General features: G+C 36.7%; 1 protein-coding gene across 1 annotated transcript in view; it reads left to right on the top strand.

Moving 5' to 3' along the window:
* Positions 1–16,360, top strand: part of DCC (DCC netrin 1 receptor) — a 1,175,771-nt gene that overhangs the window by 903,050 nt on the left and 256,361 nt on the right. The window contains exons 10-11 of the mRNA XM_087927493.1: positions 9,534–9,682; positions 11,879–12,017. Of these exons, the coding sequence (XP_087783619.1) occupies positions 9,534–9,682; positions 11,879–12,017 (288 nt within the window). The remainder of the gene's footprint in view (positions 1–9,533; positions 9,683–11,878; positions 12,018–16,360) is intronic.

The raw sequence follows: 16,360 nt of genomic DNA, 5'->3' as shown, positions 1-16,360 counted from the left end.
TGTTGATTGAAGATCCTCCAGAGCTTTTCCAGAAAGGGAAAAAAAAAAACCCCAGAAAGTCCAGTTGCCTCTTGAAAAAGCACCTTTGGGACATAATGGATTGGGGGTTGGGGGTTTCCACCAAATTTAAGTCAATAAAATCCCTTAATCTAGTCCAGCCTGTAGGAATTACTGATGAACATTTTAAAGCCTAATGAAACATAGAATCACTTTGTTTGTGAGATGGAGATTTCAACCTTTATGGATCAAAAGCCGTAAAAGTGTATATGTGCTGAGGGGTTTTTTTTTGTTTTGTTTTGTTTTTTGACAAATAGCTGTCATGTCTTCCAAAATTGTTCAGAGCCGGAAAGCAGAGATTTCATTATGCTAATAATTACATTGCCTCCTAGCTTTCTGAAGCTGCGTCACCCCACATAGCCCAGAAGCAAATTTTCTAGAAATGTAATTAAAGTTGTTAACTGCAGTAAGACAAGAGAAGACGAAGAAGAGAAATCACAGACAATCAAATCACGCTCCGGTTTGTTGATAGGCGAAGAGCTTTACAAACAGCTTGCCCTGGATTTTTTTTTTTTTTCCTCTGCAGAAAATTAGGAGGCGTAAAGCAAAGTGAACTGTGTTTTTAAGACTGTAAATAAAAAGACTGCTGTTTCTCATTATTAGGGCCACATAAGTAGGTAACATAAAGAGGAAGATACCGTAAGACTTCATCCATCTACAAAACAGAAAAGAGGAATTATTGGAGAATAGCTTGTCTCAGATCTTAAAGAAACCCTTCAGATACAGTACAATGTTGATGTGCCCTGTTATTTTCCTTATAGGGCCATCTTGAAACTTGGCGAGACATTTAAGGAGAATGAATATAGGAAAAGAGCAGGCAGAGCCTAAGGCTGAGTCAAGCAAGTCATCAGCCTAGATTCCTTACGTTCCACAAACAATCTAAGTCCAATCCCTCTTGAATTGTGTTGACTGTTATCTAGTGAGAATTTAGTGCTGACTGCTATTTGTGTAGATTCTAGGCAGGAGCAATAAATAATCTTAACTGGGATTCTATGTGTGGCTTCAATTTTTTGTACCTGACATGGATGTCCCATTCAGGAATATCCTGCAGGACCATCATCCTCTACCCTCCTCTCTCTCCCCCTCCTATATTTTCCAATTCCTTTCCATAGATCTATATAGTAAATTCTGGGAATACAGATGATGGAGCACATGTGGGAAAAATCTTGCAGTCAGCAGCATAAGAGCTGGCTGGTACACATGTTTATACCTTGCTCCTGCATTTGAAATTTCATAATAAACTGGAAAACAATGACACTTGCACAGTTTGAGCTTCTTCGGCGGCAGACCAAAATCTGCAATTGTGCGCAGTTTTGATCTGTGCTCGCCGCTGGAGCATCCCGAGCCGGCAGGTTTTTGGGCTAAGCCACCCCGTAGAGGTGGTGAAAAGCAGGGAGACTGCCAGCAGGGTCGAGGAGAGCCACATCTCTCCTCCCCAGCTGGCCATTACTCCCTTTCCCAAAGGCGGTTGCAGTGGTGGTCAGAAATGGCCACCACAAAGAAGAACTCGACCAGAAAAGAATATGCAGGAGGAAGATAAGAAGAGAAAGTTTTTGGCTGACCAGGTCGAACTGGAAAAACAACAATACAAGGTACCCTGGAATTTGAATTATAAAGAACAACATTGTTCCCAAAGAAGACTTTGAAGCTGTGAATGAGAGAGGGAAGGGAAAGGATTTGGTTTTTTTTTCTTTTCTCCCCTATATTAACAACTAAGAGATTTAAGCAAGAAATCAGCAACAATCCACTTTGACAGTAACAGGTATTTAAGCTGAAAATAAAATGTCAAAGGGATAATAAAGATTTCTGGATTCTCAAAAACTTTTAAAAGAAGGAAAAAACAAAAGGTTGAGATCTGGAAAAAGGGAGGAGACCACCTGGAAGTGAAAGGAATTAACAGTGAAACTTTAACAAGATTCCTAAAAGATACATTTTAACTGATACGTTGTAACAAGATAAGAGAATCCCAGGAAGAGAAAGTGGAAAAAAGAAGCAAGAAGAAACAGCAGATGGTATCACTCTTGGAAGAATTGAGAATGGAACTTAAAAAACAGAAAGAAGATGCACAAGAAGGAAGAGGTTCTTTTGGCTTTGTATTTCAATTTTTAGAAATGGAGATCCTGAACTATGAGAAACAACAAGAAATGCCTGTAGAACAAGAAGGGTGGGACAAAGAAGAAGCCATCTTCAACGACCAAGTATTTCTATGTGGGGAAAAGAAAGGAAAGCGGGGAAAGAGAGTGAAAAAATTAAGATCCGAAAAAACAACCCCCCAAAAGAATAGTTTGAAAAGTAATTATAACATTAGGAAGAAACAGAAGAGAGGATTACAGAAGAGAGAATCAGAATTAGAGAGAGAAGGGGTCAAAAAGGGAAGGGAGAAGGAGAAGGAGAAGAGGGAAAGGAAAAGAAATGATAAAGGACAGAACCAGGACATAGAGAAACACGGAAAACATACAAGACACAGAGATAATGGGTGAAAACTTAATTGAAAGGGGGATTCTGCAAAGGTACATAAGATAGTATTGTTATATTAGAAATAGAAATGAACTTTGAAAATATGAAACAAGTGTGATTAAAATGATAGACAAAATACTCATTGTAATGTAATGGAATGTTTAATAAATACATGAAATAAAGAGAATGAGAGAATGAAATTAGGAAAGGAGGGGGACATTTTAATTATTATAAATGCATTATAAAAATTTAAGTGAAGAGGAATATGAAAGAAACATGAAAAAATTATGGAAATATTATAAGTGTTCCTAGAAGTATGATATCCTATTGCAAAGGAATGTTAAAGATGTCAAAGATTATAACTTACACTAATGCTAGAGCTGAATTGGAACAGAATATGTATTTTATTTATTATTGTTATATACATATTCTCTCTTTAAGAAGTTAGTGCATATTTTAAGAATGTACCAAGCAGAATTCGACTGGAAGTTATGTGTTACATTGAATGTTATAATTGTAAAGGCATAAACTGAAGTTTAAATAAGAGTTGAATGGATAAAAATTAAAAGATACAAAGGTGTCATACTCCAATTAGTAACTACAGGGAAAAATTTTGTTTAATGAGAAAAGCAAATATGAAATTGAAACAGGATGGACAAAAGTATAAATATGATGACTAGAAAGGTATTGAAACTTAGAAAAAGATATATATATATATATATATTTGAATTTAGAAAGGAATGAGATAATTAAAAGTAAGATTGAGAAAACTAAGGGAAGGGAAAAATTATTGAGAAAATATTAAAATAGTATTAAGATATGGAATAGAACACAAAGATGAATATGAAATTGAATTTGTGTCTGTATGGAGAAGTGATAACCCGGGACCATGCTATTCTCAAAAAAAAAAAAAAAAGAAATTTTACTTGTATTATGTTTTGTGAAAACCCAAATAATTTTTTTATTAAAAAAAAAGATATTTCATAATAAACTGGAAAACAATGACACTTGCACAAAAATGCATTGTTTTAGGGTGATTTCTTGGCGGAAATATGCAAACTTATACAGAACAAAGTTTCCAGAGTAAGAAAAATATACAGAAAATATTTGTACAAACTTTTTTTGGGGAAAAAATACACTACAAACTAATGTAAACACAGCTAAAATAAATTTAAGATGGCACTGCCATCTCATGCCTCTCTATTGCCTTTCATTAATTTAGAGATTTCAATCTGTCTATCAATCCTTTATTTAAGGTTGTTTTACAGTATAGAATACCATATCTTACCATCCTTGCATATGTATATTTGTACATGTACTTGACTTAACTCTTTAAGACAAGTCACTAATTTATATAGGATTTAATAGTCTATATCTGTGAATGGGAACCAGACATGAAGCTATTGTACAATTTACTTGTAATAAAAAATCAAAATGTACAAACTGGCTATCATTATACATACTGTATGTGCCTTTATTTATTTTCCTTTTTGGAAAAAAATAAATTCCATCCTTCAAAACTGAATTATTCCAAGACAGTTAATGATACTATAAAATGATAATGTAAAATTGCAGAAATCAATAAATACAAAGCAGCAGCTGAACTAGTTAAGATGGTTTCATGCAGCACCATTTACTACATTAATAGATTAATATACTAAAAGGTTTGAGAGGAATAAAAGGAAAAATAAATTATTTGCTCAGCACCAGAAAGACAATAAATATATTTTCTAATAGAACAATGGGATTATAGAACTAGGACACTAAATGAAATAATAATCTAGTTACTGTATGTAGAAGACAATTGTTCTGCTGATAAGAGCAGTCTCGTGTCTATTTTATTTTTCAGTAATTGAAGAGAACTTAAAGGAAATGAAAACAGAAAAAAGAAAATAGCCTTAAGCATTAACATTCAGTAAACTGAGACTTAATGGCAAGAAGACGTAATTTTATTGAAAGTGTTTCCACACCAAGAAAGAATGCAAATAGAAAGTCTGAGAGATGAAATAGAAAATAAATAAATAATATGAAGCACATTTTAAACTCCATTTGTTTGGTTTGGGGTTTTCTTTTTAAGTGACATACTATGTTAGCTTCCTATTAACTTCTACTTCTGCATTTAAAAGCTGAAGTGAATTTCTATTTCTGAATTTCTATTTCTGCATTTAAAAGCTGAACAATGGTACCCACGAAATGGATATTTGAAACTAATAGCTGGATATTAAGATGTGACTTCTTTTATTATTATTCTTTGTCCATCTAGTTTATGATTTATTTTCTCCCATCCTCAAAGGGATGCAGGAAAGCAAAGCATTAATGGAGATTAATAGGTCCTCACACTGGAATAACATTAAACAAACTCCTTTTACCAAAGCCCCGACAAATAGCCCTTAAAAGCTCCTGTGATTAGAATAATAGGATCAAAATGTTGAATACAGAAAGAAAAGAGTTGAGAGGGATCTTGGAGGTCTTCTAGTCCAACCCTTCCCAGGGAGACCCTATACCACTCCAGGCAAATGACTGTCCAAATGACTTCTTAAAAACCTCCAGTATTGGAATGCTTACAACATCTGAAGGCAAGCCATTTAATTGATTGTTATCACTATCAGGAAATTTCTCCTCACTTCTAGGCTGGATCTCTTCTTGGTAACTTTACATCCATTACTACTGGATTTGCCCTACAGTGCTTTGGAGAATATGTTGTCCTCAAGGGTGGGCTTCAAAAGTTTTAGCAATGGGTTCTCTGCCCGGTTGCTGAGTGGGTATGGCCATGGTGGGCGTGGCCTAGTCAACCTCCTGAATCATGGTGAGGGAGGGGCATTTTTTCCCTCCCCGGGCTCCGGAGGCTTTCCTGAAGCCTCCAGGAGGAAGAAAATGGCCTCCCCGGGCTCCGAAGGCTCTCTGGGAGCTGGAATGGGCCCATTTCCAGCCTTCCCGAACTTCCAGGAGGCCTGTTTCACACCCTCCCCAAGCCTCTGTGTGGGCCTTGTACTTTCCTGCATCCAAAATGGGCCACATGGGGATTCCTGGAAGGGGAGGGGCAGGGTGGGTGGGGCCAACCAGGAGTGGGATTTAGGGGTTCTCCGAATTGCACAGAATCTTACTTATGGGTTCTCCCAAGCCCCTACAAAGTTCCAGCAGGCCATCCCCGGTTGTCCTCCTATTCTTTGTGAAGCCTCTCAAATACTGGAAGGTTATTATCATATCACCTTTCTCTTTGTTAGATTAGACATTCCCAGTTCATGCAACCATTTAACATATGTTTTGACCTCCGGACTCTAATCATCATTATTGCTCTTTTCTGCATTCTTTCTAGAACCTGAACATCTTTTTTATATATGGTGACCAGAACTGAATACAATATTCCAAGTGTGGTCTCACTCAAGGCAGTATATAGTGGTACTAATACCTCATGTGATCTTGATACCCCCGTTGATGCAGCCTAGGACTGCATTGGCTTTTTTTGGCAACCACAACACATATGTTGGCTCATATTTAAATGGTTGTCCACTAGAACTGGCCGGGACTATACCACAGGCATCCAAGCCTAATTCTGATAATGACAAAATGGGTATCACAAAAATCACAGTGCAAATTCTTTGCCCTTTTATAACCCCATCACAGTATTATACTCAAGTAAGTAAGGGGTAGATTTTGACACTCACTACACCTGATGGATGCCTACTGGAGCTGTGGTGGCACAGTGGTTAGAATGCAGTATTGCAGGCTATTTCTGCTGCTAGCAGTTTGACAGTTCAATTCCCATTGGCTCAATGTTGACTCAGCCTTCCATTCTTCCAAGGTCAGTAAAATGAGGACCCAGATTGTTGAGGGCAATAGGGCAATAAAACCATTTAGAGAGGGCTGTAAAGCACTGTGAAGCAGTATATAAGTCTAAGTGCTATCGCTATTGCTACTGCCAATAGCCAACAAGTTTAAACCCCTAACATTCCCTATTCCTCCAATTCATCTTTATTATGACTTAACTTCTTACATTCTGATCATCATTATTGCCAAATGCATTGTGAGAATGCTACTTTGAAACAAGCATCTACTAAAGAAATTGCTCCATTCTATCACAACCTGTGTTCTTTTAATTTAAGATTATTATTTTATTTTCCTATTTGGCATATGACTGTCACCAGGTTTGATTTCTCTGAAGTTTAACTGCTGTAATCCTGTTCAGATGTGGAGGTATCACTTCTGATCCTACTACTTGGAAGAGACCATAGTATTTATTTATTTAAATACACATTTATTTACAGGCTGCTTATCTGAGTTCCACAGTCTGAAAATTCAGCTAAAAGTTCACAAAATTCATGAAGATGATTATGGTCTAGCCAAGCTGTAAACTGAATATTGAGTAGTGTTCAGTATCATTTTGCATAGATATGGACTTGGTGGGGAAAAGCTAATTTTGACCATTCAAAGATGCGCACTTAATACATTTAAACAACTTCTTAAAGAAATTTTATCTTTATCTAAGTTCTCACCTCAGCAGCTGCAGGAATTCAGACAATATGAATTTAATTTTTCTCTTAAACAAGTCAGCTGTCTGCCTGATGTCATCAAATACAGCTGAGTTATGAGAAGTCCTTGGTGCTCTCTGCGCTTGCTTTTTCTTTTTTTTTTTTTTTTGCAGACATTTCATTAGCCAACTAGGCAGTGGTGGGATTCAGCCAGTTCACACCAGTTTAGGAGAACCGGTTGTTAACTTTCTGAGCAGTTTGGTGAACTGGTTGTTGGAAGAAACCATTAGGGCAGAGAACCGGTTGTTAAATTATTTGAATCCCACCACTGCTTGAACTATGTCACATCATCAGTGCTAATGATGTTACCTAGTTTGGGTCATGAAACTTCTGCAAGAAAACAAGGAAGCTCAGAGAGCGCCAAGGGCCCCCTCTCTGAACTACAAATATTCTCCTTTATTAGCTCAGTTAAGATTCATATTCTAAATCTGCCCCTTTAGATCAAAATGATCAAGGGCAAGGTTTCAGATCTAAAAGTGCACCTTGATTCCTCCATGTAACTGAGGTGAATTTAACTCAGATGAAGACTTGTCCATGCTGCTGATTTTCAATCATTGGTTAAGCTTAACTTTCCTAGTTTCTTTCATAGTCTTTGCTAAGTTTCATTTAGCTGGGAAGGAAACTCCATTAGTTAAACTGCTGAGTTATAGGTTCTCTCCAAAATGTTTCTTTTTCTTTGCTATCTTTATGTGCTACAATCAAACCAAAGTGCTTCTTAAGGAGGAAGTTCTGGGTGCTGAATAAGTTAAATCTAGTCCCTAATAATTTTAGTTTCTGGGAAACTGACTCTGCAGCCAGTAAAACATCTAATGATCTTGGACCTGCCTAACCATTTTTGAACTTTCTCTAAGCTCTTCAACTACAAAGCCAATTAATTATCCTAAGAAAAACATACGTACTTTTGCGGCACAGGGCAGAAAACAATGAAGTATATTCCACAAATTTTGTAGGGATGTATGCAATACATTTATTCTGCCCCTTTTAATAAATAGTCCAGCCTACCCAGGTGAATTTTTTCTCCCCTGATCAGTTACAGAATCTGCTTCTGCATGTTACACAACAGAAATTTGCCCAATGGGTCTTACAGCAGTGTTTCTCAGCCTCATCATCTTTAAAGTATATGGACTTCATCTCCCAGAATTCCCCTGCTGCACATCTTAAAGTTGCTGAGGTTGAGGGAAAAAAAAATGGTCTCCAGAGTGTGTCCATAGATAATGAAGAGATCTCAAATACCAGCAGGCAGTCTGTCTCCTCAGTTGTACTCGATAAAGTACAGGTGCTTTTATTTGGCTGTCTTCATTTATTATTTATTATATTGTTTGCATCATTTTTTCCTGGTCAGCTTTTTAAGCTGCGAGCTTTTGATGATGATAATAATAATAAATCATTATTTCATTTCCGGTCCTTTCAAAGTGTAGAGAACAGGTTTTTGTATGATATAATTTCAGATGGGTAAATAGTGCTATTGCAACCTTAAAGTCCTCTCTTCATAAAGCTCTCGGATACCAGTAATTTCCATTTTTCCCTCAGAGGATTCAGATTGAGGTCTCCATACATCTTCACAGGATGAACCTTTGAACCTTTTTCAACACTTCTGAATCCTTCTTCAAGAAGGTTCTCAAGTCATTATTGAAAATATAAAGATCCCGAGACTGAATCTTGTGGCACCTAGAGTATTTGATGCCTCTTTCCAATACAATCAGGAACAAGCACTTTTAAAGTTTTCAAGTCAATGGTAGACCCATCTTGCAGCCTCAGCCTATATTTAATTAGGTTGCTCATCAGAATGCCCTGTGGTACTTTGGCAAATGCTATTCTGAAGTCAAGATACACGATGTGCTATAATGTCCCTTGTCAGTCTTCTCCTAATAAGACTAAATACTCCCAGTTCCTTCAATCGCTCTTCACAAAGTTTAATTTGTAGTCTCCTGATAATCCTCATTACCTTACTCTGAACATATTCCAATTTGCTTAAATCCTTGTTAAAGTCTTTCTGTGTAAAATGGAATAGTATTTATATCAGATTGATTGCTCTGAATCACTTGGGTCCTCCTTCCCTGCCCCTTGCTATGGAAGATGGGAGCAGTATTTATCTTTCTCCAAATGGTATTTATTCTGTTGTCCAAGATTTCACAGTAAAACTTGGAAGTCATCATAGATGCTATTGAAATTGATATGGCCAGTAGTAATAGTTGAAGTAATACTATCCTAACTTTATATCTCCCTTTTTATGACCCTGTAATCCCTTAATTTGGGGTAGAGTTGGGGTAACTGAATGGACCTGAGAATTTACTGGCTGGATGCCCTTCCTAACACCATGTGGAGTTCACAGCAGATTTTTTTGTGTGTGCCCTAGGAGAGAAATATCTGCTGCTACCTAGGATTGAACTCTTAGCCTTCTGAATGGGAGGCAAGCATCTTCACCATTAGGCCACCATGTCACTCAACCTTACATCTGAACTGTTCCTGTTTATTCTTTTCCCAATACAGTGCAAGTTCCTGGACCAGTAGAAAACCTCCAGGCTGTTTCTGTCTCACCTACCTCAATTCTTATCACATGGGAACCACCTGCCTACGCAAATGGCCCCGTGCAAGGGTACAAGTTGTACTACACAGAAGGACCAACTGGGAAAGAACAGGTGAGGAAACAAATGCATTTACAGCAGTTGAAATGATAAAAATGGAATGAATAAATCCCAGAAAGGTGGGATCCTTTCTAAATTTGTGTGATTTATCAACATCCCCATTCCCCCGAAGAGAGAAATTGTGATTCTTTGATGTAAGCTATGCATTATCAAAATGTGGGCCCTTAGTGACATCAGAGAAATTTGGCAGAAGAGAGTGCCACCACATTAACTTGTAATTCTTGCTCTTTCTGTGTTTCATTATTCAAACAGGAAGAAACAGATTCCTTAGCAGGAATGTGTCTCTAGTTACTTTGCTAGAGATGGGGATTCTCTGGCTTTTATTGGGCAAATTTTCCCAGGTGAATACAAATTCCATTCTACATTTTGTAGGGGGTATTTGGTCCATCATACATTACAGGAAAAGTATTTACTGTAACAACATAAAAATATAATTTCCCTTACTTGGGACACATTCCTACCACTGCTGTTTCTTAAGCTGCAGTCTTTAGAATTTGGATGTATCTTGACCTCCGACATATAAAAAATATTATATGTATAATAGCGTTTTGCCCATTTTTGTGTACTTTTTAATACATTAAATTTTCAATCCCCTGTTCCTACTTACAGATTTTACAGATATCTTTTTCCTTAGACAATTGTATTTGGGTATGTTTTTAATCTGCATAATGTATCTTTATGCACGTCTCTTCAGTTGCAAAGCACACTGTACATTTTCAAAAAGTGTGGAGTTTGACTTGTGCATACATTACAGGTTCTCCTTTATATTCAATAGGCCTAAAACAGGTTAGACTAAATATAAATATAATATATTTTAATTGAATCTCAACCATTTCTTGCAGGGATATCACATGATCCCAGCCTGAGAAACAGTAGGTGTAGGGATATATCCTGAAAAAACAATTTTAAAAAACTCAAAAGTTCCCTTCTAGAATCTGAATGGTATGAGGGACCAAATTTCTGGAAACCTAGGGATGAATAACTCCATAATGCTTCCACAGTCAATTTTTACATAGTGAGATGAAATACAATTCTTTCACTCTCTCCCTCCCTCCCTCCCTCCCTCCCTCCCGCCCTATCTATCTATCTATTTATCACAGGGGTCTTCAAACTTGGCAAGTTTAAGATTTGTGGACTTCAACTCTCAGTCATGTTAGCTCAGGAATTCTGAGAGTTGAAGTCCACAAGCCTTAAACTTGCCAAGTTTGAAGACCTTTGATCTATCACAATGTTCTCATCTAGATCAGGGGTCACTAACCTTTTGGACCTTAGGGACCACCAAACTCATAATTTTAAATCCCAGGGACCACTAACCAGTTCTGTGGGCATAGCCTAATTTGTGGGTGTGGCTTGGTGTTCATGTGACTGGCTGGGCATGGCTTGTATGTAAATATTATAAATATTTATATAAATATTGATTTTCTTTTTTTTACCCAAAATCAGGTAAAGCAGGCAGGAAGATTGAGTTGCTCACAGAATCACAGATTCATTCAGACATCTATCTATCTGCCATTGGCTAGCTCAGTCTGTCACATAAAATTTGCTAGCAAGCAAACTCACAAAATTAACTCACAACCCACCGTGTATGTAAATATTGATTTTTTTTATAAAAAAGAGCAACTTTTACCCAAAATCAGGCAAAGCAGGCAGGCAGATTGAGTTGCTCACAGAATCATTCAGTGATCTATCTATCTGCCATCAGCTACCTGAGTCTGTCACATAAAATTTGCTTGCCGTGAGTCTGCACTGAATAATAGAACCTTCAATCCCAAGGGAGATTCGGCTGTGCTTAAAAGCAGAGCCGAACACCTAAAGACTAGCTAGAAAGCAAGAAATCCAACCATTTCCTGCTTCCTAGCTAATCTAAACCTCCTGGCACAGCAGAACAGGGGTGATGGGTGTAAAAAGGAAAAATAGCAATTTAGCAGGCAAGTTTGCCGGGTAAGGAGTGAGTGGGTGGGGAGGGTTCCTGCGGGCCATGTGGGCAGCACAGTTATGTGTTTCTGCACAGCTTGGATTAGTTGCTTTGGGGGGGCGTGTTCTGGGGGTGAGATTTCTTTGTGGCCCACCAAAATTTTCTCGCGGCCCACCAGTGGGCAGCAGCCTACTAGTTGGCAACTTCTGATCTAGATAGTATTTGTGCTGTCATATTTTAATGGGCTTTTTTTGTTTGTTCTTTTCTGCATCCAGACTGTAGAAGTTAATGGTCTATCCTACAAACTGGAAGGTCTGAAGATATTCACAGAATACACTCTCCGCTTTCTGGCTTACAATCATTATGGCCCAGGAGTATCGACTGAAGGCCTGACAGTTAAGACCCTTTCAGATGGTAAGTTAGAGTAATGAAGCATTAGGATGTACAATCAATCAGATCTGATTAATGTAGTTTGAAACAAGTGTCAGCTGGTTTGGAAACTCAGTTGCATTTAACAAAATATCTGGACTTGTACTCTTCTAAATCAGTGACTGGTTCAGAGAATGAATTGGGTTTGCTGATCCACTCAGACTGCCTTCCAATGAGATCTTCAAACTGGATTCTCATGGTTAAAAATATAGCTGTTTAGTTCTCCTTACTCTCTGTGTTCATCATATATTAGTGTGTTGGCAATTAAAACATCATCAAACACTTTGTAGATTAGCCTCCTAAAATGACATTGAATGGTAGATTAGTTGTTCACTTATTCTCTAGTTATATTTTGAACATTGTTAAGTTTACATTGAAGAGAAAAAGAAAGAGAAAGATTTATGGAACTGGGATTTTGGTAGATAAATTTAGGATATCCTATATAGACATAAGAATATTGATGAATGAAATCAGTGTTTATCCATCCATCTGTCTGTCTATCATCTATCTGTCTGTCTGTCTGTCTGTCTATCTATCTATCTATCTATCTATCTATCTATCTATCTATCTATCTATCTATCATCTATCTATCATCAGTTGATGGGGGGGGGGCGGGTTCACTACCAGACAAGAATCCCAGAATATATGTTAATGAATAGACAGATGAGGTAGAGAGTATGGTAGAAACAAACCAAGTTTGTATTACCTTTCCAAGGTTATGTGGCTCCATTATTTTCAATATTTGATTTTTCCCATATATTCATTCACACATACAGCTGAGTGCCTCTAATGAGCCTCCGGATTATGGTTTACTTTACCCAACTGGAAATCAAAGGATTGGTAATAGAGAGTAGAAAACTTTAAATTTGTTTGTGGAAAACAAAACACACAATACCAAGATAAGGGAATGGCTTGTCCACACAAGACAAGTTCCAGGTTGTTGTATCAATTTCATAGCTGCAATCTTTTAATGTAGGTTGAGCTGAGAAGGAGTAAGTGGCTCCATGTCATCCATCTTTGAAGAAAGATAGAACCTGGTTCTTCTTCCTCCTAGACCAGTATCATAAAACTACTCTGCATTGACTATTTTACTTGATGTCTAGTTAAATTCTAGGATTTCAATATCTATGGAGATTCTCAGTCATCCAGGTCATGGTTGTTCCAAAGGTGCTTTTTTCAAGAGGCAACTGGACTTTCTTGGATTGTTTTTTTTTTTTTAAAGACATTTACTTTCTCATCCAAGAAGTTTCTTCATCTCAAATGTAAGCCTTAATATAAAAAGACAAGTATAAGTTACCAATTTGGTATATATTATGAGTTTCCAGTCATTTCATATAGTAGGCTGTTTCTTCTTTTCTGAAGAAATTTTGTTACACAGTGTAGAGGTACATAACTGAGGGTTTTTTTCAAACATTAATTTCAAATATCAGTAAGAAGGAATAAGACAACAAACTCAAGATCAAATAAACAGAAATTACAGTTGCATTACAAGTTCCAGGAACTGTGAAACCAGACTTTATAAATTAATTCAATCAAGAAAAATATTAACTGAGCAAATTGCATATGATAGCTGTACACATTTAACATGATCACATTTAACATGATCAGTTTTTCAGGTCCCCTAAACTCCTACTGTCAATTTCCATATTAATTTTGCCCTAAACAGTTCTTGCAAGTTTTTTTTATTTTATTTTGTAACCTCTCCCATTAGATAATTCCTGAAGAATGTGGATGGATTTAATCAAGTAACTAAAGATTACTAGCCAGCATGTTATAACGTAACTACTTTTTTTTAAAAAAATACCACATTGTAATCAATGCCACACATTGTTGCTCTGTGATGTGCTTATTTGAGAATAAATAAATTTAAAGGTCTTTGTTCATAAGTTCACAATAATTTACTAGAGCATGGGTCAGCCATTAAGTAATGATTTGGACTTTTAAGTGCTTAAAGAGACAGCCTCATTAAAATATTTTTAGAATGCAGAAACTTCATGAGATTTTGACAATTTTATGTGAGATATTAGAAGATCTTGCATAGGGAGAAAGAAAATATTATCAGATCTCGCCAAAGAAACCCATGTGAAACTTCAAAAGTTTTAACTTTGCTTTCCTCTCTCTTTTGGTGGGCATGCTGTTGTGTAGAGTAAACCAGGTGTTGAAAAAAGGTAACAAGCCCAAATTTAGAAATCAAGAGTCCTGGATGCAGTTGTCATGTCAGACCTCCTTAAAGGATATTCAAACTTTATGGTTTACTTGTTCTGTTTCCGTGACTTCAGTACTTTTCCTTAAAAGAAAATTTCTACTTATTTCCTGGGGCTCTAGCTCAATGCTAAAGTTCTTGGTTTGTAAGTAGAATGTTTAATTACTGGGAATGAGTTTTTAGGGAGAAAAGCAAACTTGTAAAGCTTCTCCCTTGTTAATATTCAGCAATTCTACATGGACCTCTCTGACTTTTTTTTATGAGCCTAGCCAGATACAATTCATTACTTGTAACTTAGAGGCTGTTCCATTATCCCTGGATTTTACTTTCCAATCAATGGATATCTGCTGATGCCAAGTGCTTAGTATCTTATAGCTCTTAGATCAAGGTAGTAACCTTATCTGCAGGCAAATGAGTTAAGTAACTAATTTAAATCGGTTAAAGTTACAAGATCTTCAGCCAGTGAATTAAACGTTATGATTTGAGAGAGGTGATCCTCTGGATGTGCTTTTAGGTTTCACAAGAGACTCTCATATGCTGGAGGATAATTCTTCAATTATTCATCAGTTTGGACTGCCTTTCCCAGAGAGTAATATCTGGATAAACCTCCTTTTCTCTAACATCTTTTAGAAGAAGCTATAGATGGAAACTAATCAAGGAGAGAAGCAACCTAGAACTCAGGAGAAATTTCCTGACAGATAGAACAATTGACCAGTGGAATGGCTTGCCTCTAGAAGTTGTGGATGTTCCAACACTGGAGGCTTTTAAGAAGAGATTGAAGAGACAACCATTTGTCTGAAATGGTATAGGTTCTCCTGCCTAAGCAGGGGGCTTAGACCTCCAAGGTCCTTTACAACTCTATTATTCTGCTTTAATATTAATGCTCAGTTTTTTCCACTGCAATATAGTGCTTTACCTAATTTTGTGTCTGGTTTTTAAAAGAAGTTTCCATTACCTGAATTAGGTATTTCACTCAGAGTATAACATCACCATTTTCCATATTTTTCTACCATTTTTATTCGATTTCCTAAAAGAGAATTTGCTCTTGAAATTTATTCCAAAGGAAAAGTGGACTTTGGTGATATTCAGATGAATATTTTTTTTAATTTTCTTGTGTTTATTTATTGAAACATATATGCCAAAGGTATGTATGATAATTATGTCTTTAATTGTACAATTGTCTCTTCAACAGTCAATCACTTCACTTGTTTTCCATGGTTCCCATGAAATTCTGAGGAGCTAATTAGCCCAAGTAAATACCTTTTCCCTCCGGATAAATTTTGAAAAATTGTCCTCCCATTTTAATTACTTAAACGTTTTCTTTATGCTTAAGCAGTGTCTTTATTGTATGACACCTTGACAGCTGCTTGAATACAATAATTGATATATGTCAGAAACAAATGAATGGGCCTATTTTCATACTGAATTAAAAGGAATTTTACAGAGTATATTCTACAATAAAACAATCACTAAAAGTAAATAGAACCAAAGCAGAACCATTGCCCCAGAAAGCAAAAGAAATAAATTACTGTAAAATATCTGCTGGAAAGGTGAAACTTTCATTTTCCAATCCCCTTACCTTGAGTCAAATTGTGTAAGGCACTGGGAACCAAGAACAACACTTATGACTTAGATGAGGAAATAGAAGGGGAATTCATTAAATGTGAAGAAGTCACTAAGCTGGCAGGAATAGCCAATATTCCAGAAGACAAGCTCAGGATCCAAAAAGATCTTAACAGAATTGAACAATCGAACAATATGAAATTTAAGGTAGAGAAAAGCAAGGTTCTACACCTAGGTAGGAAAAACCAAAGTTACAAGTACAGATTAGGTGAAACCTGGCTCAAAAATAGTAACTGTGAGAGGGACTTTGGAGTCCTGGTGGATGATCACTTAAACATGAATAAGCAGTGTGCAGCAGCAGCCAAAAAAGCTAATACAATCCTTGTGTAAACAGAGGCACAGAATCAAGGAATAAGGAATACTGTGTGGCTCTGCACTACAAAACGTCATATGACTTCTAGCCCAGAGATTGAGATAGCGGACTATTTATTGTCCATCTGGAATCCAAGTAAGCCTTATAGAGCATTGTATATTATGATTCATGATGAATGTATTTATGATT

The sequence above is a fragment of the Pseudonaja textilis genome, chromosome 2 (assembly GCF_049901715.1).
Source record: "Pseudonaja textilis isolate UNSWEBS1 chromosome 2, rPseTex1.2, whole genome shotgun sequence".
Lineage (NCBI taxonomy): Eukaryota > Metazoa > Chordata > Lepidosauria > Squamata > Elapidae > Pseudonaja > Pseudonaja textilis.
The sequence above is the reverse complement of the archived record's forward strand: the minus strand, read 5'-3'. Positions and strand labels throughout refer to the sequence as shown.